At 35.9% G+C, this 20832-nt stretch overlaps 2 protein-coding genes and 1 long non-coding RNA gene across 3 annotated transcripts; 2 read left to right on the plus strand and 1 right to left on the minus strand.

Moving 5' to 3' along the window:
* The first annotated feature begins 6645 nt into the window (after positions 1-6645).
* Positions 6646-9300, plus strand: LOC113719290 (WAT1-related protein At3g30340-like). Its single transcript, XM_027244498.2, has 6 exons — positions 6646-6898; positions 7059-7121; positions 7242-7358; positions 7431-7821; positions 8050-8201; positions 8839-9300. Exons 1-6 carry the CDS (start codon positions 6708-6710, stop codon positions 9002-9004), a joined length of 1080 nt encoding a protein of 359 aa, XP_027100299.1. The 5' UTR covers positions 6646-6707; the 3' UTR covers positions 9005-9300.
* A 1212-nt stretch (positions 9301-10512) lies between these two features.
* LOC140021568 (uncharacterized) lies at positions 10513-11252 on the minus strand. The gene is made up of 2 exons (XR_011825452.1): positions 11094-11252; positions 10513-11024 (listed from the first exon to the last, which is right to left on the minus strand). It is a non-coding gene; the product is annotated as an uncharacterized lncRNA (long non-coding RNA).
* Positions 11253-11542: 290 nt separating this feature from the next.
* On the plus strand, positions 11543-15280 carry LOC113719514 (large ribosomal subunit protein uL15c). Its single transcript, XM_027244729.2, has 4 exons — positions 11543-11717; positions 11876-12254; positions 13217-13368; positions 14726-15280. The coding sequence occupies exons 1-4, from the start codon at positions 11634-11636 to the stop codon at positions 14945-14947; spliced, it is 837 nt and encodes a 278-aa protein (XP_027100530.1). The 5' UTR covers positions 11543-11633; the 3' UTR covers positions 14948-15280.
* The last annotated feature ends 5552 nt before the right edge of the window (positions 15281-20832 follow it).

Genomic DNA, 20832 nt, shown 5'->3' on the forward strand with positions numbered 1-20832 from the left:
TATTATACTCTTGGAAGATTGCATATCTCTAATTTTCTGCACACTACTTTGAAATGCAAATTGTGGCTCCACAAAAGTTCTTGCATTCATTTTTAATTTCTCTAGAATTAAATCAACCACGGAGAATTTGCGGATTTGGTGTCTAAATCCCTTCTAAAACAAAGAAACAATATGGATGGTTGTATTACACTATTTCCTTAAACAGCACCCATGAAATAGAAGAGAAAGATATGAATATTTATCAGACCCCAGATTTAAATGAATTTCAAATGCATCCACACAATTTGGATCAACCCTCAACTTGGCATGCAAAGATTAACTTTTTAATTCCTCTTTTATTATTAATTAATTGATGATCAATTTTTTTCAAAAAAAAAAAAATCAAGAGCAGTCATTTGAATAAGGAAGTTAGCAGAAAATGAAGATCTTAGTGCAATATATCACAAGTGTATATAATTCGATCAAAGAATATATCCCACCAAAATAGCTGCCCTCTAAGCATGATTTTAGTTGCTATATTATAATTGGTAATTTGAAAATGCTTTTTGATAAGAAAATTATTAAACAGTTTAGCTAATTGGTGCTCAATAAGCATTCATTTAGAGGGTTCTCAGTTACTAGTTTTTAAGAAAAGTGTAAGGTGTATTTGGACCATGATTTTAGGCCTTTTTTTAGCAGACAAAGTTTTGTTAAAATTCTATCTACATTTATTTGTTAAAACAGTCTAAGTTCTATTTTTAAAATTTTCAAAATACCCAAAGACACATATGCCATTTCTTTTTCCACCACCACTCTTCCTCATCCTTTCTACTTCCATTACTGCTGCTGTGCACACCTGCACCGCCCTTCCTCTTATTTCCTAGTGCCTCTTCCACCTTCCCTTCCCTCCTCCTTTCCTCTTTTTCACTTTCTCCTTCCACCCCTTGCTTCCCTTTCCCTCTTTTCTCCCACGTCCTTCTTCTTTCCCCTCCCCTCCTCTCTTTCGCTCTCTTCTCCTCTACCCACCATCCTCCTATTCTCTCTTTCCTCTCTTCCCCTCTTCCCGCACTCATATTTCCTCTCTCCCATGATCTTGTCGCGACCAAATCTAGTCACACATGTGCATTATATCTTATATGTGAAGATAAATTTTACAAAATATCACATGTTTTTTCTTCCTTGATTGCAATACAACACATATTTCTATTCCTTTTTCGCAAAGTTCAGAATCTACCTACTTAAAGTAATTATATGCATGACGATTCTAAGCAGAAAAAGAATATTACTACTTTAATTTGTTTTATTTAAAAGATTAAAAAATAATTGTTCTATAGTAAAAACAAAAACTTATAATTTGAACATCCAAAAAATGTTATGGGGTCTTTCCTTATAAATCATGTAGAAGGGCATTTTCATCACAAATTTTAAATGGTTACAATGAGTGATATTTTTGTCAATTCAAATGTTTTAATAGTCAACTTGATGAGGTGGATTGAAATAAAGATGAAATGAGAAGAAATAAATGTTAAGGTATAAACTACTATTTAGACCAAACCTTAAAGGGACTTTTTGTGATTAACCCTTCAAACTGTTTTTCTTCTATTTTTTTTCTTTTGCTGTTTTCATAGTTGCAGATAATTAGATAACTAGTGTGAAAATGTGGAAGAGAGACAAAAATAGATATTTTTCTTTACTTTTGCATTCTTTTTTTTTCCTTTTATGTAAAGAAAGATGAATAAATTTCTGAATCAAACAACCAGCTTTTGATTAAACCTCGGGGAATTGTGGGAGCAGGTCTGTGCTAGGCCTGTCAACGGGTCGGGTCCAGACCGGAATTAATAAATCCGGATCCAGACCCGTTATACTGCATAAGTTTCGGATTCGGCCCGAATACCCGACGGGTCTCCTATCTTTCTACCAGACCCGCACCCGACGGGTCCCGGATCAGTGTCGGGCCTACCCGACAAAAGGCTCGTCAAAAACCTATTCATGCTACAACTTCAGCACTTGAAAATGCAGTCTGATTTTTATCACATTCTCCTCTTATATTCAAAAGCATAGCTAACCCCTCAGGAGTGACCCCATGAAGGTTCCAATATGCAATCCAATCAATACTCTCACCATTATCGAAGGGACTATCAGGTCAAGAAAGGACTAGAAATTTGTACATCAAAGGAGAAACAAAAAGGAACAAGGTGATGAATCGTTTTTCCTAACATCACCACAGCTCAAGAGTTACCAACAAGAAAAAAAATGCAACTCCCAATTTTTGGTAGAAAATTCCACTCCAACTACCAATACCTAGACAAAAATGGCGAATCCAAGAGACCAAAGCGTTTGGGGTCACAATCACTAGCAATCATAAATATTCGTGAAGATTTTCAGGAAATTTGTGAACATTGACCGCGTATAAAATTACTTCTAAGAGAAGGAAAACTGGAGTCCTTCTAAATCCGTGTTTACCACAGTCATGTACACGCGCACATTTCCTTATTGGAGGAGGAGCTAGCAGCCTCGAACGTTACAATAAAGAAAGACTAAGGATTTTCTAAACAATAATGGAGCATTCTTGGGAACATCTTCTCCTGTATCAATCTCAGAAGAAACACTTTGGGAAACCCCCCAAAAAATTTAAAAAAAAAACACATTGAAGAAAGTAAATAACAGGTTGTAGAGAGCCATGAAAAATGATAACTTAAATGGGGTCGTTCTTGGGCTAAAAAAAAAAATGCGATGGTTCCTCCTTATATAGCAGAGACAAACATCTATACACATCTAGCATTATGTCTGGGTTTCCCAATACGCAGGGACATACAGCATATGAATATTTCCCCTTTTCAATTTCCCTCTTAGCAATTTGTCACTGACCTGTGATTGTGAGAAAGAAAGCTGGGCTGCTAGAAGCCTGGAAGAGCTGGAAGAGTTAGGCTTCTTTGGAGCTGCAACCGTCAGGCATCAGAGATAGAGAGAGCTCGCCGGCGTCAGATATGGAGAGAGCAAAAGAGAAGAGAGTGAGACTGGAAGAGCTGGGCTTCTTTGGAGCTGGCCAGACTCGACGGTTTCTTTGGAGCTGGGCTTCTTTGGAGCTAGAGATGGAGAGAGTCAGAGAGCTGAGAGCGTCGCCGGTTTCAGTGTTTCACGGCGGACTGGTCACTGGCAGAGGCGGGAGGCGGGAGGCGGGAGGCAGAGCAAAAGAGAGAAGAGAGTGAGGGGAAAAAGGGATGTGCGGCGGTGGGTATTAAGGTTGGAAAAATTTGGGAATGAAAGTAGTAAAGATAGGTATATATTTTTTAATTATTAATTAATTAAAACGGGTTCGGGTTGGATACGGGTCGAAATGGTATATTTCGTATCCGATTCGTAAATTTATTAGATAAAATGGGTCCGGATCCGAGTCGCGGTTCTATATACCTATCCGTACCCGGAAAATGTTGGCGGACCCGGACCATTGACAACCCTAGTCTGTGCTACGTGGGCCAAACGAAGAGGACCATTTTTATTCACCGTACAAGTTATTGTTGCCATCTTTTACTTCTCCTTACAAGTTTTAGTTAAGGATTCAAGACAGGAGAATGTTACATACGAAGTGCATACATTGATGATATTTGATTTCTTACAACTATAAACAGTTTATCGGACGATATGAAACACTTTGGTCCCAAAATAGTAAAACCAATTCTCCAACCATTGCTGGATCTATGGTTTTATAAATGAATGATGAATTTGTTTGGGCAAGAAAACCTGGTCGAGGGTACACGACATATGTTGCTAGAATTGCCATTCTCTAGAAGAATGTAATTTAAGAATTTTTTAGAAACAAACGACAATGGAAATGTTTACCGCTATGATAAAATTCGAAGCAAATGGATGAGATGGATAAATTGCTGTGGATATTCTTTTTGGGATATTTTTGTCATGTTCATTTGGTATCAAACTTCACAATTGAATATGCTTCAACTGTGGCTGGGTGCCATGGCTTATACGCAGTTAAAGAAGACAGAGATTAATATGGCTAGTTAGGGAGATATGACTATTGACTAGTTAAGGGCAATTTGGGGTTTTTGTGTCAAACAGTTCTGGCAGCAATATTTCTGCTCAGGCAGTATCACCAGCTTTGACCTTTAAAGGTTCGAGTTAGGGGTGCAAACGAGCCGAGCTCGAGTCGATCTTTGGCTAATCGAGCCGAGCTCGAGTTAATTTTATGAAGCTCGAACTCGAGCTCGAGCTCGACGAGCTCAAAATATCGAGCTCGAGCTCGAGCTCGAGTTCGAGCTTAAAAAATAAAAAAAAATAATTATTATTATTTTATTTTTGAAAAATAAAAAATAATTTTTTAAAAAAAATGAATAAAATAATAATTTTTTTAACAAATAATAAAATATTAGGGATATATATGTAATTTTACTATTAAAATAAAAATAAAAAAATATATATAATTGAGCTCGCGAGCCAACGAGCTTAATATTTTTTAGCTCGAGCTCGAGCTCGAGATCGACTTAATTAGCTCGAACTCGATTCGAACTCGATATTGACGAGCTCGAGTCGAGCTCGTATTCGAGCCGATCGCGAGCGGCTCGATTCGCGATCGATCGCGAGCGGCTCGATTCGCGAAACACCCCTAGTTCGAGTGCACCAATTACACAAAAAGGAAATCTGGGATTCTTTTCCCTCTTAATTGGTCTAACGAATCAGCAAAAGCTCCAGTTTCCTTGGAAAATTCGTTTTCCGTTCAAAGGCAGAAAGCCTGAGGGCTGAGAGATCGCACCGAGAGACAACTCAGGCTTCCCATACAAGCCCAAACCACCTTTCCCCTTGTCACGGCAACAAAAGTGCTGAACAATTCCTCATTGGGCCCACATGTTTGAGCCCCTCCTTCACAAGTTACTGAGCCCAAGCTGGAGCGTAGCTAAAGAGGGGTAGGAGTTGGGGCATGCCGTATTTGACCTCGAGTTTGGGAGTGTGAATGAGTGAAACTAAATCGAGTTACTCAAGAGTTTTCTCGTCAAAGTTTGAAATCAAACACAGGTTGACTAATTTTTTATCCAAATTCGAACAGCTTAAATAGCTTGACTAGTTTGAATTTGAGTTTAACATATGTAGCATGAAAGATTGTAAAATATGCGTGTGTCTATATCCGCTAATGTGTACATTATTAGTATATGTAGACTAATTTTTTGTGTGTACTTCCTCTATCCCAAATTATTTATCACATTTCGGGATTCCAATTTTTTAAAAACATTGGTTTGATGGGGATATTTGTGGATTTGTTTCCAAAGTTGCTCTCAAAAATTCAAATTTCAAGTTTAAATTTAATATGAAATGTAGAAAAAAGAGAAGATAAGATTGGAAGAAAAGATCAAAAATAACTTTGACTTTAGTAATTAGTAAATCCCATATATATTGACTGTATATATACTATCACTTTTGAATCCATGACATTAACATATGTTCAAAAGTTAAATTTCATATTCAAGTTTTGCATAGTTGTCATTTATTCAACGCTGACAGCGTCTAACTGTCAGTATAAAAAAGATTAATCCTAAATATGACAAGCATTTTAGGATATTCCAAAATAAAGAAACATGACATTTTTTATGGGAGGAGAGAATATATATATATATATAATTATATATTTACATTACTTGATATCCATTTGAGCTAGATTTGATCGAGTTTGAGCTAGGCAAATCAAATCAATCTCGAGCTCAAGCTCACACATCTATCTCCACTAACTTGAGATTCTTTTCAAATTCTGCCAATATCTTCTTTACATTTTGAAAAAGAGCTAATTTATATCACTTGAGATCCATTTGAGCTAGATTTGATTGAGTTTGAGCAAGGCAAATCAAATTGAATTAGACCTCGAGCTCGCACCTCTAGCTCCAATGACACGAGATTCTTTTCAAATTTTGCCAATATTTTCTCTACTTTTTGAAAAATGGCTTATCTCCCATATTCCTTCCTTGCTCTTAATTTATTTCCATTTTATTAGAATATTGTGTCAACCATTTTCAAAAATCCGCTGTAATTGTTAATTATGTAAATATACTGTCCATTTCATTAATAACTCACTTTCTGTTCTCGCCATTGTTATTGGTATACTGCTGCATGTTTAATGTGCTTCTATAGTTTTGGAATCACCATATTCGTCAACATCACCACAAGATAATTGTTTTTAATCACTTTTTCCTTGCTACGTTTAGTGGCACCGCTAATTTCATATGGGGGAAATGAAGCTCCTGGCGTTTTGAGATTAGACATATTGTTCTTTCCAAAAATATGCAGAAACAGTGAACTAGTCTGCATGGCCAAGAGCATTAGATGCCATGCATAAGAAAAGTGATGCCCGATTGGTCGTTTCCAAATTACTTGCCATTCACTATAATTAATCGGTGTAAAAAAGAACTTGACAGACTCGAGAGTCTTCTCAATCATGATGGACAAATTAGAACTAAACGTGAAAAAATGCACGAAACATCTGTAAGGACATAAGAAGATGACGGATGGAATATGAGCTTCTGTGATTCCATATGTCCATCAAATGGGAATGATCCAATCCAAGGGGGGGAATAGTTGCTAAAAATAGTATAAAATTGCACAGTAGGTTTCCAAGATTTTATCTGATAAGGAGAATTTGATTTTCATATTCTAAATGTTTCAGGGAACTTCATTATATTAGTTTGTTAAGTAAATAATATTCTCAGCATTGACCAGAGTTAATCTATGCAATGGCCAAAAGGGATTGTTTTGATCAGTGGAAACCGGTGGTTGCGATGGTGGGCGTTAGTTTTGCCTCGGCCATTGTTAACATATCACTCAAGAAGGCCCTGAATCAGGGAATGAGCCATTTGCTCTTTATCACTTACAGGCAATCCATCTCTGCTATTTTCTTGATCCCCATTGTCTGTTTCTGGGAAAGGTACAGAGACAAGTACTGAATATATTTCTGTTTAGAGCAGTAATGCCTTTTTCTCTCGCCAAATTTGGCTGAGCTCAATCCAAATTAGACTTGAGAATAAATATACTTTTTATTCCAACAGAAGTACGATGTGTTGTAAAATATAGTACTCTTATCGCAGGAAATGCTGGAAACATCTCACTTGTGGCATATTATGCAGTCTTTTTTTCAGTGGACTACTCGGGTTAGTGCCAGTCTGTTTTAAGTACTGTGCCATAATTACTCGATTTTGGCACCATAGCTTACGATAAAATTACCTATGTATAATTCATGTCAGACAGTTATTGAAATGAGTTGTTTGCAGGGCAACCCTTACTCAATACTTCTTCCTTGTTGGGCTTAGATATACATCACCAACGTACACTTGCGCTTTCATTAACGTGGTGCCAGTGATTACATTTATGTTGGCCCTGCCACTTAGGTAACTTGTAAGCAAATCTTTTAGATGGCTCTCCAATTATGAATTATGTATCAATTACACAAAATCTTGCAGGCAGGAGAAAGTTAACTTGAAAATTTCAAGTGGAAGAGCAAAGGTGTTGGGCACAATAGTTTGTGTTGGAGGAGCCTTAGTTCTAATCCTGTACAAAGGAATGCCAGTGATCAATGCGCCTAAATCATCCCCTGCAATGCTCCAGAAAGCCAAGCATGATACCGAAAATTGGGTTATTGGTTCCATATTTCTTGCGTTGGGTGGCATCGTGTGGGCTTCATGGTTTCTCATTCAGTCTTGGATTGGAAAATTTTACCCCTATCAGTATTGCAGCACAGCTCTTTTGTGTTTCTTCAGTGCTATCCAATCAGCCATCTTATGTGTTGCCGTCGAAAGACCCAATTCTTGGACCCTCAAAGGACCATTACAGATTTTTACTATCATTTATGCTGTAAGCATGCATTGAACCTGTTTTTAATCAACATATCTTGTAGTTTTAATCAACATGTAGTTTTAAGCAGGGGGTAAAAGCAAGTTATATACTATCAAACTTCTGATTTCTGAAGAACCCTCTAGTTACTTTCGTTTCTTTGCTTATTGATTCATTCTTTGAGCTTTATGTAACTATCAGGAAGGAATTGCAGAACTAAACAAGCCAATCTCTGTTAATTCTATACAGGGAATCGTGGGATCAGGTCTGGGCTACGTAAGCATGTCATGGTGTGTAAAACAAAGGGGGCCTGTTTTCACTGCAGCATTTAGTCCTTTCCTACAAATCTTTGTTGCTATCTTTGGTGTCTCCTTACTTCATGAACAGATAAATCTTGGAAGGTAAATCTGTCTCAAGTCCCATTTCTCCCTTTTTTTCTTGTCAAGAATTTCCAGATCAATATACCATTGTATCAGTTCTCAAAAGTGGTTCTTGTATTATCATACATAAAAGGGGAAAAAGAAAAGCCATTAGTATTACCAAAAGTAAAACCAATATATAACCCCCGGTAGTTTACCAAACATTAGCCATTAGTATTACTAAAAATTACCTTTTACCCCCAGTAGTTTGGCACTTTATCACTTGTCCCCTCCAAGTTTAAAAGCTACATATAACCCCTCATAATTTGAATTAAAGTGTTTCCGTTAAAACTAACGGTCAAACAAATTAACATTTTCACTACTTCTTTTCCTTTTTTTCTTTTTTCATTCTCTCTCTCTCTCTCTGTGTGAAAGAGAAGATATAATCTTGAAAACCTATTGACTGTATCATACTAAAAAAGGAAGAGAAAATATGATCTTGAAAACCTATTGACTGTATCATACTAAAAAAGAATGTAAATGGACATGCTAAAGAAGCATTATTTACATGGAACCAGGCTAATATACCTGGGAGGACCATATCATACTAGTGATAAATCCTCAGAATCATGGCAATTTTTACTCTTTGCTAATGATTTTGGTACTTGTTTTTGGACAGCATTTTGGGATCCATTCTTGTTATAATTGGTATGTATATTCTTCTATGGGGAAAGAGCAAGGAAGCAGACCCTGATCACGAGAATGCTTCTGAAAAAGTTGGAGATTGCAACCACACCTTGCCAGTCACTACACCAACAGCTGCTGGCTCAATAACTTCTGGATAACTGCTGCTCTTATACTGAAGCTCCTCTGCATCTTTAAAGAACTGTAGACTTCTGATCAAAAAAGAAAAATCCCAGTAACTGACCATAAAACATTTGTTAATCAAAAACCAAGATTCAAGGTTCAGAAATCACAAGAAGAAATAAACAGACAACGATTTTTGCATCATGGTGATTTTTCCTTTCGGCACGGTCGTAGCTGGCAAAGCATTATCGCCATTGTTAGCCATAGATCGGCTCTCATGTATCATATCTGTTGTGTACAGGTAATAGACTGTGCACACAGAAAATAATTTCTGTGGGATAGAATTTTAATTTCGTTTTATGTTCTTGCAAGATTGCATCCTGATTTTCTGCCCTTTACTTTGAATTGCAAATTATCGTTGAATACGAATTCTTTTGTTCAAATCTGATTGCTCTATAAAAAAAATCTCAAGCATAGAGAGACAAACAATTTGTACCATTTACACTATATCCTAATATAGCAGCCAAGAAATAGAAGTGAAAGATGTCAATATTTATCACTTACCCCAAGAGTTGGGTGAATCTCACATGCATCCACACAATTTGGATCACCTCAACTCAGCATGCAAACATTGAGTTCCTCTTTTACTATTAATTACTTGAGGATCAAATCTTTAAACAAAATTTAGAGCAGTCATTTCAATTAAAAAGTTAAGAGGAAATGAAGATATTAGTGCAATATATCACAACATAAATGTATCTCTAAGCAGGATGTGCAATGGCTATATTATAATTGGTAATTTGAAAATGATTTTTTATTACAAAAAAAAAATTGTTAATTATTATCCTTTGTTGTTTTACCCTTCCCGTTACACTTGGCTTAACTTGTTCAGATTAGAGACAATTAAGTATGATTCTTAAAAGTAGTTTAAAGCACCAGAAAATGATAACTCAAATTTTTCTTCATTTTATTTTTGACATTCAACACAAGGATCATTTTTTTTTCAACACAAGGATCATATATATTGGATGTACTTCATACATTTATCTATGAAGAAAAAAATATAAGCTAATATGTGTGTGTGTGTATTTCATACTTCAATTTCATATCAAAATTGGGTATTTAAGCAGTTAACACCTTAATTTTATAGTGGATTATCACTTTGATAAAGTTTGTTATATCTCGTCACATGACTCAAATTTTTTCAATATGACAAAAATTCTAACCATATGATAGTATCATCTTTTTTTCTCATTCATAATCAAAACAAAAGGGAAAATTGTACAAATCGTCCCTCACATATTAATGATGTGAAAATTTAGTCCCTGAGAACGAAAACGAGCATTTTTAGTCCATTACAAACAAAAAATGATCAATTTTGGTCCCTGTTAGCTTTTTCGCGTGAATTCTTGACGAACCCAGTCATGTGAACATCACGTGACCAACTTTTGAGGGACAAAAGGGGCATTGCTAGTGCCAAATTACTCTGGGCTCTGGTTCTGCTGTCAAAGAAGGAAAAGGAAAATAAAAGCCAGCGAACGATGGAAATTAAGCCAGGCAAACTCAGCTTCTGGCCCCGCCACTTCTAGGTTGGATTCAATAAGTGAGAGCACTAATTTAGTTAGGTTCACACTTGACGAAATTAAGGCTGCCACCAAGAATTTTTCGAGGGAGAACATAATTGGAAGAGGAGGGTATGGGAACGTGTACAAGGGTGTGTCGCCTGAAAGCTCTGAAGCGGCATTGAAGAGGTTCAAGAATTGTTCTGCTTTCAGGGATGCCACTTTCACGCACGAGGTTGAGGTCATTGCCAGTATTAGGCATGTCAATCTCGTCCAAATTACTCTTCCAAAGCCATTGATAAATTACAGCAACAATGGCCATGAATAGCATCAGATTCATTCTGCGCTCTTTGAGTTTTCTTTTCTTCACATCAGTCTCCAAATCTTTCACCTTCTTTGTTAACCTTCGTGCGTGCCTCACCATTTTATCGCACCTCTCATAGCCGCTTGTTTCATGCCACTTGAAGTACCCACAGCCGCCACCGCCATTATTATGCTGGTCATGGAGAACGGAGCTCAGATTCTCCAAAAAAGGAAAACAAAATATTTTGAAGCAAAAACTTACTTCATAATAGGCACATTCATAGAATTTCTTTCTTGGGTTCTTAGCTGTCCACGAAATCTTCACTGTGGTTGGTATACCGCAACTACAGTTTGGTGGTTCTCCCGTGGCAACTTCAAAGAAATTTAGGGATTTGAAGTGCTTTGAAGGAAGAAAGATACTGGTCCTCTACATTTTGGTCAAGATCCGAGTGACTTGCCCTTTTTGTCCCTCAAAAGTTGGTCACGTGATGTTCACATGATTGGGTCCGTCAAGAATTCACACGAAAAAGCTAACAAGGACCAAAATTGATCATTTTTTGTTTGTAATGGACTAAAGTGTTCGTTTTCGTTCTCAGGGACTAAATTTTCACATCATTAATATGTGAGGGACGATTTGTGCAATTTTCCCAAAACAAAATTAAACAAGTTTAATTACACAAAACTCAAAAAGGTCAAAATACAAAATGGCTAACCTTTCTCAGCCGGAGCCGGAGTGAAAAGACATTGACCCCTATCCGCTAGGAAAACATTTAGGATAGACTGAGCTAAAACAAGCCTCTCCATGGCTGCTCTCCTCTCCCTCTCCTCCCCAACTCCTACAAGAACTTCATCAGCCGTCCACCACCATCCCTCTTCTCCATTCAAGGTAAACAATACTCTGCCCCCCATATATCTCAATTCGTATTCATCCTTTCTAAGACAATTCCTAATCAAAATTGTACTTCTTGTCAATTTCTTTAGTACTTTAGACAAAAATCAAGAATCCCTTTTTTCTTCTTGTTGCTCATTTTGAAATATTTACAGGGGAATGTGAGAAATTTTAAGGCAAACCCAAGTTTTGTTTTTCCGTCTAGTGTAAGAATTACTGATAAAACTGGGACTAAGCAAAGAGCACCATTGATAGTGTTGAACAAAGCTTATGCGGACTCTTCTTCTTCTTCAATTCAAGCTGCTTCTGGTATCTCTAGCTTTCGATTTCGGTTGAATAATTTAGGTCCTCAACCTGGGTCTACAAAGAAAGCGAAGAGAAAGGGTAGAGGTCACTCTGCTGGGCAAGGGGGTAGCTGTGGATTTGGGATGAGGGGTCAGAAATCAAGGTCTGGTCCAGGTGTCCGAAAGGGGTTCGAAGGCGGTCAAATGCCGTTGTACCGAAGGATTCCTAAGCTTAGAGGCATTGCTGGAGGTGATTCATTGAAGTTTCTTGTTTCTTTTTTTTTTATTATTGATGTTACCAAGAAAGGTTTATCTTGTAGTTTCATATCGGTTATTTGATGGCCATTTGTAAAGTTGGAAGCTTTTGAATGATTATGTGAACTTTAGCTTCATGTTTACTTTTGCAAGAGACTATGGATGGAGTACACCTTTTCGGAAGCAATTTGTATATTCTGTGTTTGTGAAAATGTGTTTTACTCGATCATATATGTCTTATTCAGCAGCATGACTTTTGTAGAATTTATCCATGGAGTTCAAGTATAGATGTCATGTATATTTGCTTGACAAGGACTTAGCTTGGTCTGAGAATTGAGTTATAGAACTTCAAACTGATTAACCTGATAGATTCTGTACGTCAAACAGAGTGCAAAAATGGGATTCATGTGGTTAATCCTGTACTTGTTATTCTTCTGTGGGCATGAATGCAACAAATATTAGTGTTAGTGGACTTACAACTGTAGATCCTGAATCTGGACAAGGTTTAAATACTTCAAAACTTAATGTAGCGAGTGGGTTATTTAGGTTAAGCTTCATGCTTGTAAAAACTTCATCTCTGACTAGTGTAGGATCACAGCTTGTAACTGATGTTCAATAGCTTGGCAGAAGCAGAAGATTTTTTTTATGTTGTAATGAAATGAGAGTTGGGAAGTCATCTTACTTGAATCTTTCATGCTTGGTAACCAAACTGAACTTGCATGTGTTTTTGGCATCATCTTTATGATGCATAGTTTCACCTTTCATCTTTTTGGCATCACCTTTCAACTTTTGTATGTTTGATGCATAGTTTTCTATTCTTTTTGGTGTTGAGATCAAGAAACAGGTCATTGGATGCTTGATCTTTAATTAGGTTCTTCTTCTTCTTCTCCTTCTATGTGCCTTGTTGTAGTGCTTCCAGTTTTATTACTAAGGTTTGTAATTTTCACCTAAATGAAGGTATGCATGCTGGACTACCAAAATATGTCCCAGTAAATCTGAAAGACGTAGAGGATGCAGGATTCCAAGAGGGAGAAGAGGTATCCCTAGAGTCATTGAAGAAGAAGGGTCTGATCAACCCATCAGGAAGAGAAAGGAGACTTCCTTTAAAGGTAAGATAATACTTAAATACCACAATTTGGTTTAGCGACATTTTGTGGATATGTTTTCTTTAGATGAGGCTTTTGGAAACTTGACCCAGCAAATTAATTGGCAAAAAAGATTGCATGTAAGAAAGAGATTCTAGAAGAGTTGTTTTCTTCCGAATGGCCACTTAATTTCGACATGCAGCCCATGAGTCAGCTTATGTGTAGGTCACAACAATCTAAATGTCCTGAATAACTGGCAAAAATACTAGTTCAGAGCAATAAGGTGATTGTACATGTCACGTGAAGTGTTGTTACCCAGTATTTTGATTGTCTTTGCTAAATGGGAGAAATCATAAAATGTTGCACAAAAAATATCATAACATGGTAGGTTTCCTTGCTTTTTTGGATCTGAGATTCTGGCAAAATGGCTACTGTTGTTGCATTAATGCATTTATTAACTCAAAAGCGTTTGCCTTTTGAGCTAGGGAATTCTGGTTTACATTTACACACCAAAAGAAACATTCAAGTTGTACCTTGATGATTAGTTCAACTTGTAAAAACTTAAGGACTAGCAGCTCCTGTCATGTTAACCTTCTTTAGATTCTTCTGAGTTCGAAATTTGCGTACTTAGGATGCCTTATTTGTTGTATGCTGAATTTGCAAATGTTGGAGCAGATTCTTGTCCTGGGCAAACGAACTTGGTTAGGCAATTGGTCACACATTAGAATAAATTGAGTTTCAGCTGGAGTTTGCAAAGACAGTTGACACACCTATCAGATAGTAATTCGAATGCTCCGTTATAGTCATATATATCGTCACTTTGCGACATATATACTGCAAGGTCTTGAAGTGTTGGTTCATTATTTAGAATTTTCTCTTCTTACCATACCCTAGTGTTTAATGCACGTTCTGAACAATTGAGAAAGGAGCAAAGTCACAAACATGAAGTCATTGATATTTGGCAATAAATATTGCATCAAAATTGATCTTATGCTTGTTTGTTTCTTTCATGATCGTGAGAGTTGGCCCTATGATTGGACTGCTTCGGGAAGACTTATGTAGCCATAAATTTTGAAGAGGCCTTGATTCTAATTAACCTTTGACCGTCTGTTGTAATACCATTTAAAGAGGCCTTAATCCTTACATGTCATATTCTGTATAAATGTGGAATGAGATAAGAAAATTTATGTTTAGCCTTCCTATTTATGAGGGTGGAGACTATAAGTGGACTTCTTGGTATGAAAAGCAACAGACTTTAATAGTTGCAGATTGATTTTCATTAGCTGCTAGCAAAAGGAATGTGACCCTGTTTGTGACAATGTCTTGAGCGCTGTGGGAACCTTTTAAGTATATCATTTGCTAATACATGTCCTTGATTCAGATCTTGGGTGATGGAGAGCTTAGCGTGAAGCTGAGCTTCAAAGCACGCGCCTTTTCAGCATCGGCAAAAGAGAAGCTTGAAGCTGCTGGCTGTTCTTTAATGGTTCTCCCTGGCAGAAAGAAGTGGGTGAAACCATCAGTTGCCAAGAACCTAGCTCGTGCTGCAGAATATTTTGCAAAGAAAAATGCAGCTGCAGCTGAGTCAGCTGACCCTTCTTCTTGATCACCATTTTGTTAGTACCCAGAAAATGGGATGGTGTCACCTTTTGAAAGGGATGTAAAGCAACATTCAAGACATTTAGAATCTTGCTGTCTTATTTACTCTTTCTTTACTAAAAATCATCAGAATATAATTTCTTGCATCAGCTGTCTCCCATCGAGTCCAATAGGGGTAATTTTGTTGATTCCTTCAAAGCTTGTTGTGGTCCAAGTTGTAGGTATTGGAATATTGAAAGTTTTCACCTTTTAAGAGGATAAAGATAAGTCAGCAGGGATTAGACTATTGTGTAATTCTTGCAGCACTAATAAACATTCATTATCCTCCTTATTAACGCAACATTTATCATGGTTAGGTTCAATGCACGTGCTTTTCTTCTAGAGAAGCCATATGAATTCCATTTTAATGGGAAAACGTCATACTGCTATGGATGGAAGTGATTGAGGAGCCGTGACAAAGGAAATGGATGTGAAACTTCTCTTTGCTTGTCAACTGATTTGGGCTGTTACCTGTTTCCTGGCCCAGAGGCGGCCATTGCTGAGGAATCCTACTGGCTATCGGAGCCACAGACGTTCGAATCATGTTGGGTCAAGTTTAAAGCCTAGAAAATGACTCCCTTCAACCCCTATCTTGTCACCTTTGATCAATAGGGATTTTTCCAGCAATCAATTTATTTATCACAGTAAACAGTTGAGAATTTGGACAAGTCTTTCAGGCAGGATAACGTTGAACTCTGTATCAACCATTCTGGGCTCCAAAATTATGGACCAAAAGGTAACAACAATATAAATCATAAAAAATGATGATAGTGTTTTTATTCAAGAAGTCAGTGAAGTTCACTGCTGATTCTCATATTTTGAAAAAAAAAAAAAAAAAGATTTTATAGACTATACCGCGCTCAACCATATTTGATAGAAATGAAGTGAAAGATGACTCGCCTCCTATTTATTTTTCAGTTATTTTTTAAGTAACGTTTTAATCGCTTTTTTTTAAAAAATTGTTAAACGCAGGATGGATTTAAACTCTGAATCTGATAGAAAGAAAGATCTTAATAGGCCTTCCCTTGACCATTCAAATTCGAGTGGTTTTGTCCCAAACTATTCTCGGAAAAGAAACAAGTCATTGTAATCAATGAAGGGTGGTGCTTACGCAAATTAAGGATGACTGAGTTGAGGAGGGGGAGGTCTCTTTCCAGATGAAGAAGTTTGTTAAGACTCTGCGATCATCCCCCCACCAAAACATGTGCTTGTCGTATTATATACTGTAAGGCCTAACCCTTGACGCCCTCATCCATCCCCGCTCTGGTGGTGGACTTTTCATTTTCAGTTCAAGAAATAAAACTAGAAAGACCAGAACAACGACGACTAGGGGCTGAGTCATGTGATGAATTAGTAGTATAATATTAAGTCGTGTCATTATGATAAAATTGACAACCGGATCAAGTGGCAACTGGCAACTGGCAAGAGCTAGGAGGCCATTTGGCTAATTGGTTTGGATTTGACGAATGGATTTTTCTTTTTGGTCTATGCAAGCAAATTTTTTTCTTTTTCACAAAAGAAAGATGCCCATTTGAGCTTTTACTAAAGATGGAGCTCATGGCCCCATTTTGAGAAATCAGCAAAAGAGAAAAAAAGGAGGAGGACGGTTCGGAAAGCTTTGAAAATGCCTAGACAGATTCAATGAAAGCAACAGCAGGGACGCAAATCAAAATTAATCACTGCCCCGCATGATTACAGTCATCCCATGTCTAATTATAGACAGATGGTAGTATAACATGCCGCAATAAATATCTTTTGTCAAATCTGCAAGCAACCTACCAATTCTTGATTTTACACTACCGTGATGAACTCATGCATTCCTTGAAAAAAAAAAAAACTAATAATAATTGCACTTCAAACATAGAACCAGAAAAAAAAAAAAAAAAAAGTCTGTTCATTGTTTTTGGGATATGCATTGCTCCTCTCAATTTGCCAATAGATACCTCTATATTCCCCGTTCCTTGCATTATTTGAAGTATTATTTGAAATAATCACTGTAACACTCTCTCTGATACGATGTATGTGAGATGAAATAGTAAATTGAGAATATAAAAAGATAAATCAAAAAATATGCTTATGATGATGCAAGTAAAATATTATTTGAAAAAATTTGATATCCAAACAAAGCCAATTAATCGTGATTTAGATAGCACAATTTCATTTCTAATTTGAAGATGACAATGAGGGAGGTCAGGTAAGTCTATGAATTAGTAATATATTATCTGGTTCAACAACATAAATTTTGTATAAATATCTAAGGAGGGTGAGGGTGAGGATAGTATAATAAGGTTCAACCTTGTATGGTCAAAAATCATGCCAGAGTCATGGTAGTAGTATTCATTAAGCAAACCAAAATAAAAGAAAAACGTGTTAACAGCAAAGTGACAAAGACTGTGAACAAATGAATCTACGTACTATTCAGAGACAAGTACTATTTAGCAACAAATTGACCGGTGGTTAGCTAATTGCAAGACCTCAAATGAAATAATCCGCCAATTATTCCTCTGTTTTCTTGCTGATTGGTCTAGGAATATGTTCTATTCCCATTTAAAACTCTCTCTTGCACATCCTCCGCATAAGTTCAGCTGAAAGAAAGGTGCTCGTTTGGATAACTCCTTTTTTTTTTCTGGAAAAAATTTTAAAATATTCTCTTGATGCATTTTTTTAATTATCTTTTCACTTCATATATATTACGTTATTACAATATTTTTATTTTTAAAAAAACCCTCAAAAATTCCGACCTAAACTAGCTCGAATCAGAAACAAGTTGCACAAAAAGCTTCTTTCAAATAAATCCATTGTGAAATTGTTACGTGCTTGTGCGCACTCTCTCAGTACAAATACATTAGTCCACAAGCTACCTACCATGTCAAATTTGAGGAAAACCATTGGAATATTTGAGAACAAAAAAAAAAAAAGTTTTCCCTTCAAGTAGACAAAGGATTTCAATTTTGAGAATCACAAGGCGCAACCTACCAGTAGTAGGTAAATGTCGCTTAGAGTATATCAATTATCAAGTCAAGAGCCATGGATTTGCAATTTGAAACTTTCAAATTTTTTTTTCCCTTTCCCGTAACATTCAATACAATTAACTTTCTTCAAAAATTTCAATCCGGTTAAGCTGACTGAAGCATACACGTACAAGTCTTGCGTGTGTCAAGAATGCTGGTTTCGATTGCTCTTTGATGAATCTCATGTGCTTTCTTACATTTACGAGGGAACAAGTAACATGTTCCAAGATGATAAACCATTTCAAAAAAAAAATAGTAGTAATAAGTTAGGAGAGATGCCGGATATCTTAAAAAGGTTGTTTAGAAAATAGAGAAATTGTATCACCGTGTATACGAACTTTTATATAAAAAAAAAAAAAAAAAAAATTAAAGATTTCATCATCCAAAACAAACTTAGATCTATTACGAAGGTCTTTTTTTTTTTTTTTTTAATAAGTGAATGATCTTGAAACTTACAGGAACATCCAACTCAACCCTTCCAAGATCTTTTTTCCTTAATAAGTGAAAGGTTGAAACTTAGCCAAAGACAATTTCACTTGCACCTTTGCACTCGATTTTCCCTCCTCTTCTGCTGAAAGCAACAAAACGCAAGAGAATGCTACTTTTAGAATTATATTTTCTTTTCCACCTCAAAAGTTCGTGATGAGGTTTGGGAGTAAAACACAATTAGTTGCCCAATACAATTACAAGACATGCGAGACTTTGGGCTTGTTCTCGATTAATTATTTTAATTGATTATAGATTTTGATTTTGGTTAATCAATTTTTCCGATGTGTTCAATTATTTTTGTATTCTAATTGTAGATTTCTTTTAATGACCAAAAAAAATAAAATTTATAATCACCTAAAAGGTAATTTTTATTGATTCTAATTATTCTTTATAATCAATTTCTATAATCAAATTTTGTAAAATCTAGAGCAACCGAGAGCAAGATTTATGCTCTTTCAAGCATTTTCCTCCAAAAACATTTTCCAGGACCCACTTCAATCACTATTTTGAAATTAATCTTTTCCCTAGTCAAGTAATACTACTGTAATATTTTGATTGTGATTTTCTGTAGAAAATTTTTTTACATTTTTCGCTAACACATTTCTCAATCACCTTTTTATCTTACATATATCAAATTATTACAGTATATTTTTTCTATATTAAAAAAAACTCATAAAAATAACAATCAAATGAGAAGTATCTTTATCCATCTGCACAATAATTTTTTGTCCTTCTCAAAACTCATATCTATTTTTAAGGGACTATTATTATCATTATTCCTAATTGAGCAGGGAATTTTCAAATCCCTCAAGTATGTGTGGATAAAACTTGATAAACCCTTTTGAATTCACGGCAGCACGGCTGCCACGCAAGCATGCTGAGAATCGCCCATTCCTTTTACATACATGCACAACGGAAAATACAAGAAGCAAAAAAAAAAAAAAAAAAAAAAAACTTCGTCAATTAATATGACACGCATGTTTGAAAATTTAAAAACAATATTCATTTCTCATGAGTCGCAAGCAGCATAGAGTCTGATAGTTATCTAACAGATGTAAATTATGTAATACGTATGGGACCAAAGCTGGTGAAAAAGACCTCAAGGCATTTTAAATTCCATAAGGTCCACAAAAAGTCAGAAACAACAATCAATCTTGACGAAGTTACTGCGAATGCAATTTGCCCAAGGACTCTTGGCTGGTGCCAATAAGGCTTATCAATTTAGCTGCTAGTCCACGTCTCGTGGCCTTTTGGGCAAATGGCAATATGAACTTTCCAGGAAGGAAGGCAGCAGAACATGTTCTTTCGGGTCACCAGCGAACAAGTCCAAACCCTTTGTGTTTGGTGGGGTCCGAAACAGATCTGCACCCGATTTGATCGTAATTTGACACCCGCCCAATGTAAAATTAGATTAGCGTTGAATAAGCCAATACTTATCATGTTCCAATCTTAACTCTATAATTATATTTGCATTGTCATCATGTTCCAATCTAACTCTCTATATTGAATCAGGGGATCTTGGATTTACACAAAGTTATGTCAACGAATGGGGAGTTGGTCTTTTGTGTTGGGAGCGTTTTGAGTTTTGAGTTTTGAGTCTCAGCTGTCATGTCAGTTCAAGCACGTTAGCAGCCGATATGTAAGAATTATAGTTTGGTTTGGCATGTGAATTTTTTGAATGTTTATCTAAAATTTTACCGTAATTTACTGTAGAAGTTGTAGAAAATTTTTTTAGAGTGTGCAAATTTTTGGAGTGTATAGTTTAAAAATTCTAAAAAGTTTTTTGAAATTATTATAGTTAGAATTGTTAAAAAATTTGTAGCAGATAAACTTGGCCAAAAATAACAAGGCCTTTGAGTTGTTTAATGCATTGGTGGTATTCTTTTATACTTTTTCGAAACCCCAAAAGGAAAAAAAGAAAGAGCAAAGATTACAGATTGCTGTTTTTTCTCTGAGTTTGTTGTTGACATATTGTTATGTTTTTAGAGCAGATTTTTACTCAAATCAATTTGGATAGAGTGTTATTTAAAATATTATTTGAAATAATTACTGTATCACTTTTTGTGATGCGATGTATTTGAGATAAAAAAAAAGTGATTAAAAATATAAAAAGATGAATTGAGAAATGTGTTTATGATACAATCAAAATATTACACCTTGTCTTCTATTTCACTTTATTTACACCTTATTTACACCCACTGATTTATTTGCATCATCAATACATTTGTCAATTACCTTTTTATTTCATATACATCATATCAAAAAAAGTGTTAGAGTACTTTTTCACAAAAATTATCTCAAATAATTTACAATCCAAACACACCCGATTTCATTTCCATTGCGAGTATTACTT

Source organism: Coffea arabica, chromosome 11e (assembly GCF_036785885.1).
Source record: "Coffea arabica cultivar ET-39 chromosome 11e, Coffea Arabica ET-39 HiFi, whole genome shotgun sequence".
In the NCBI taxonomy this organism is placed as follows: Eukaryota; Viridiplantae; Streptophyta; class Magnoliopsida; order Gentianales; family Rubiaceae; genus Coffea; species Coffea arabica.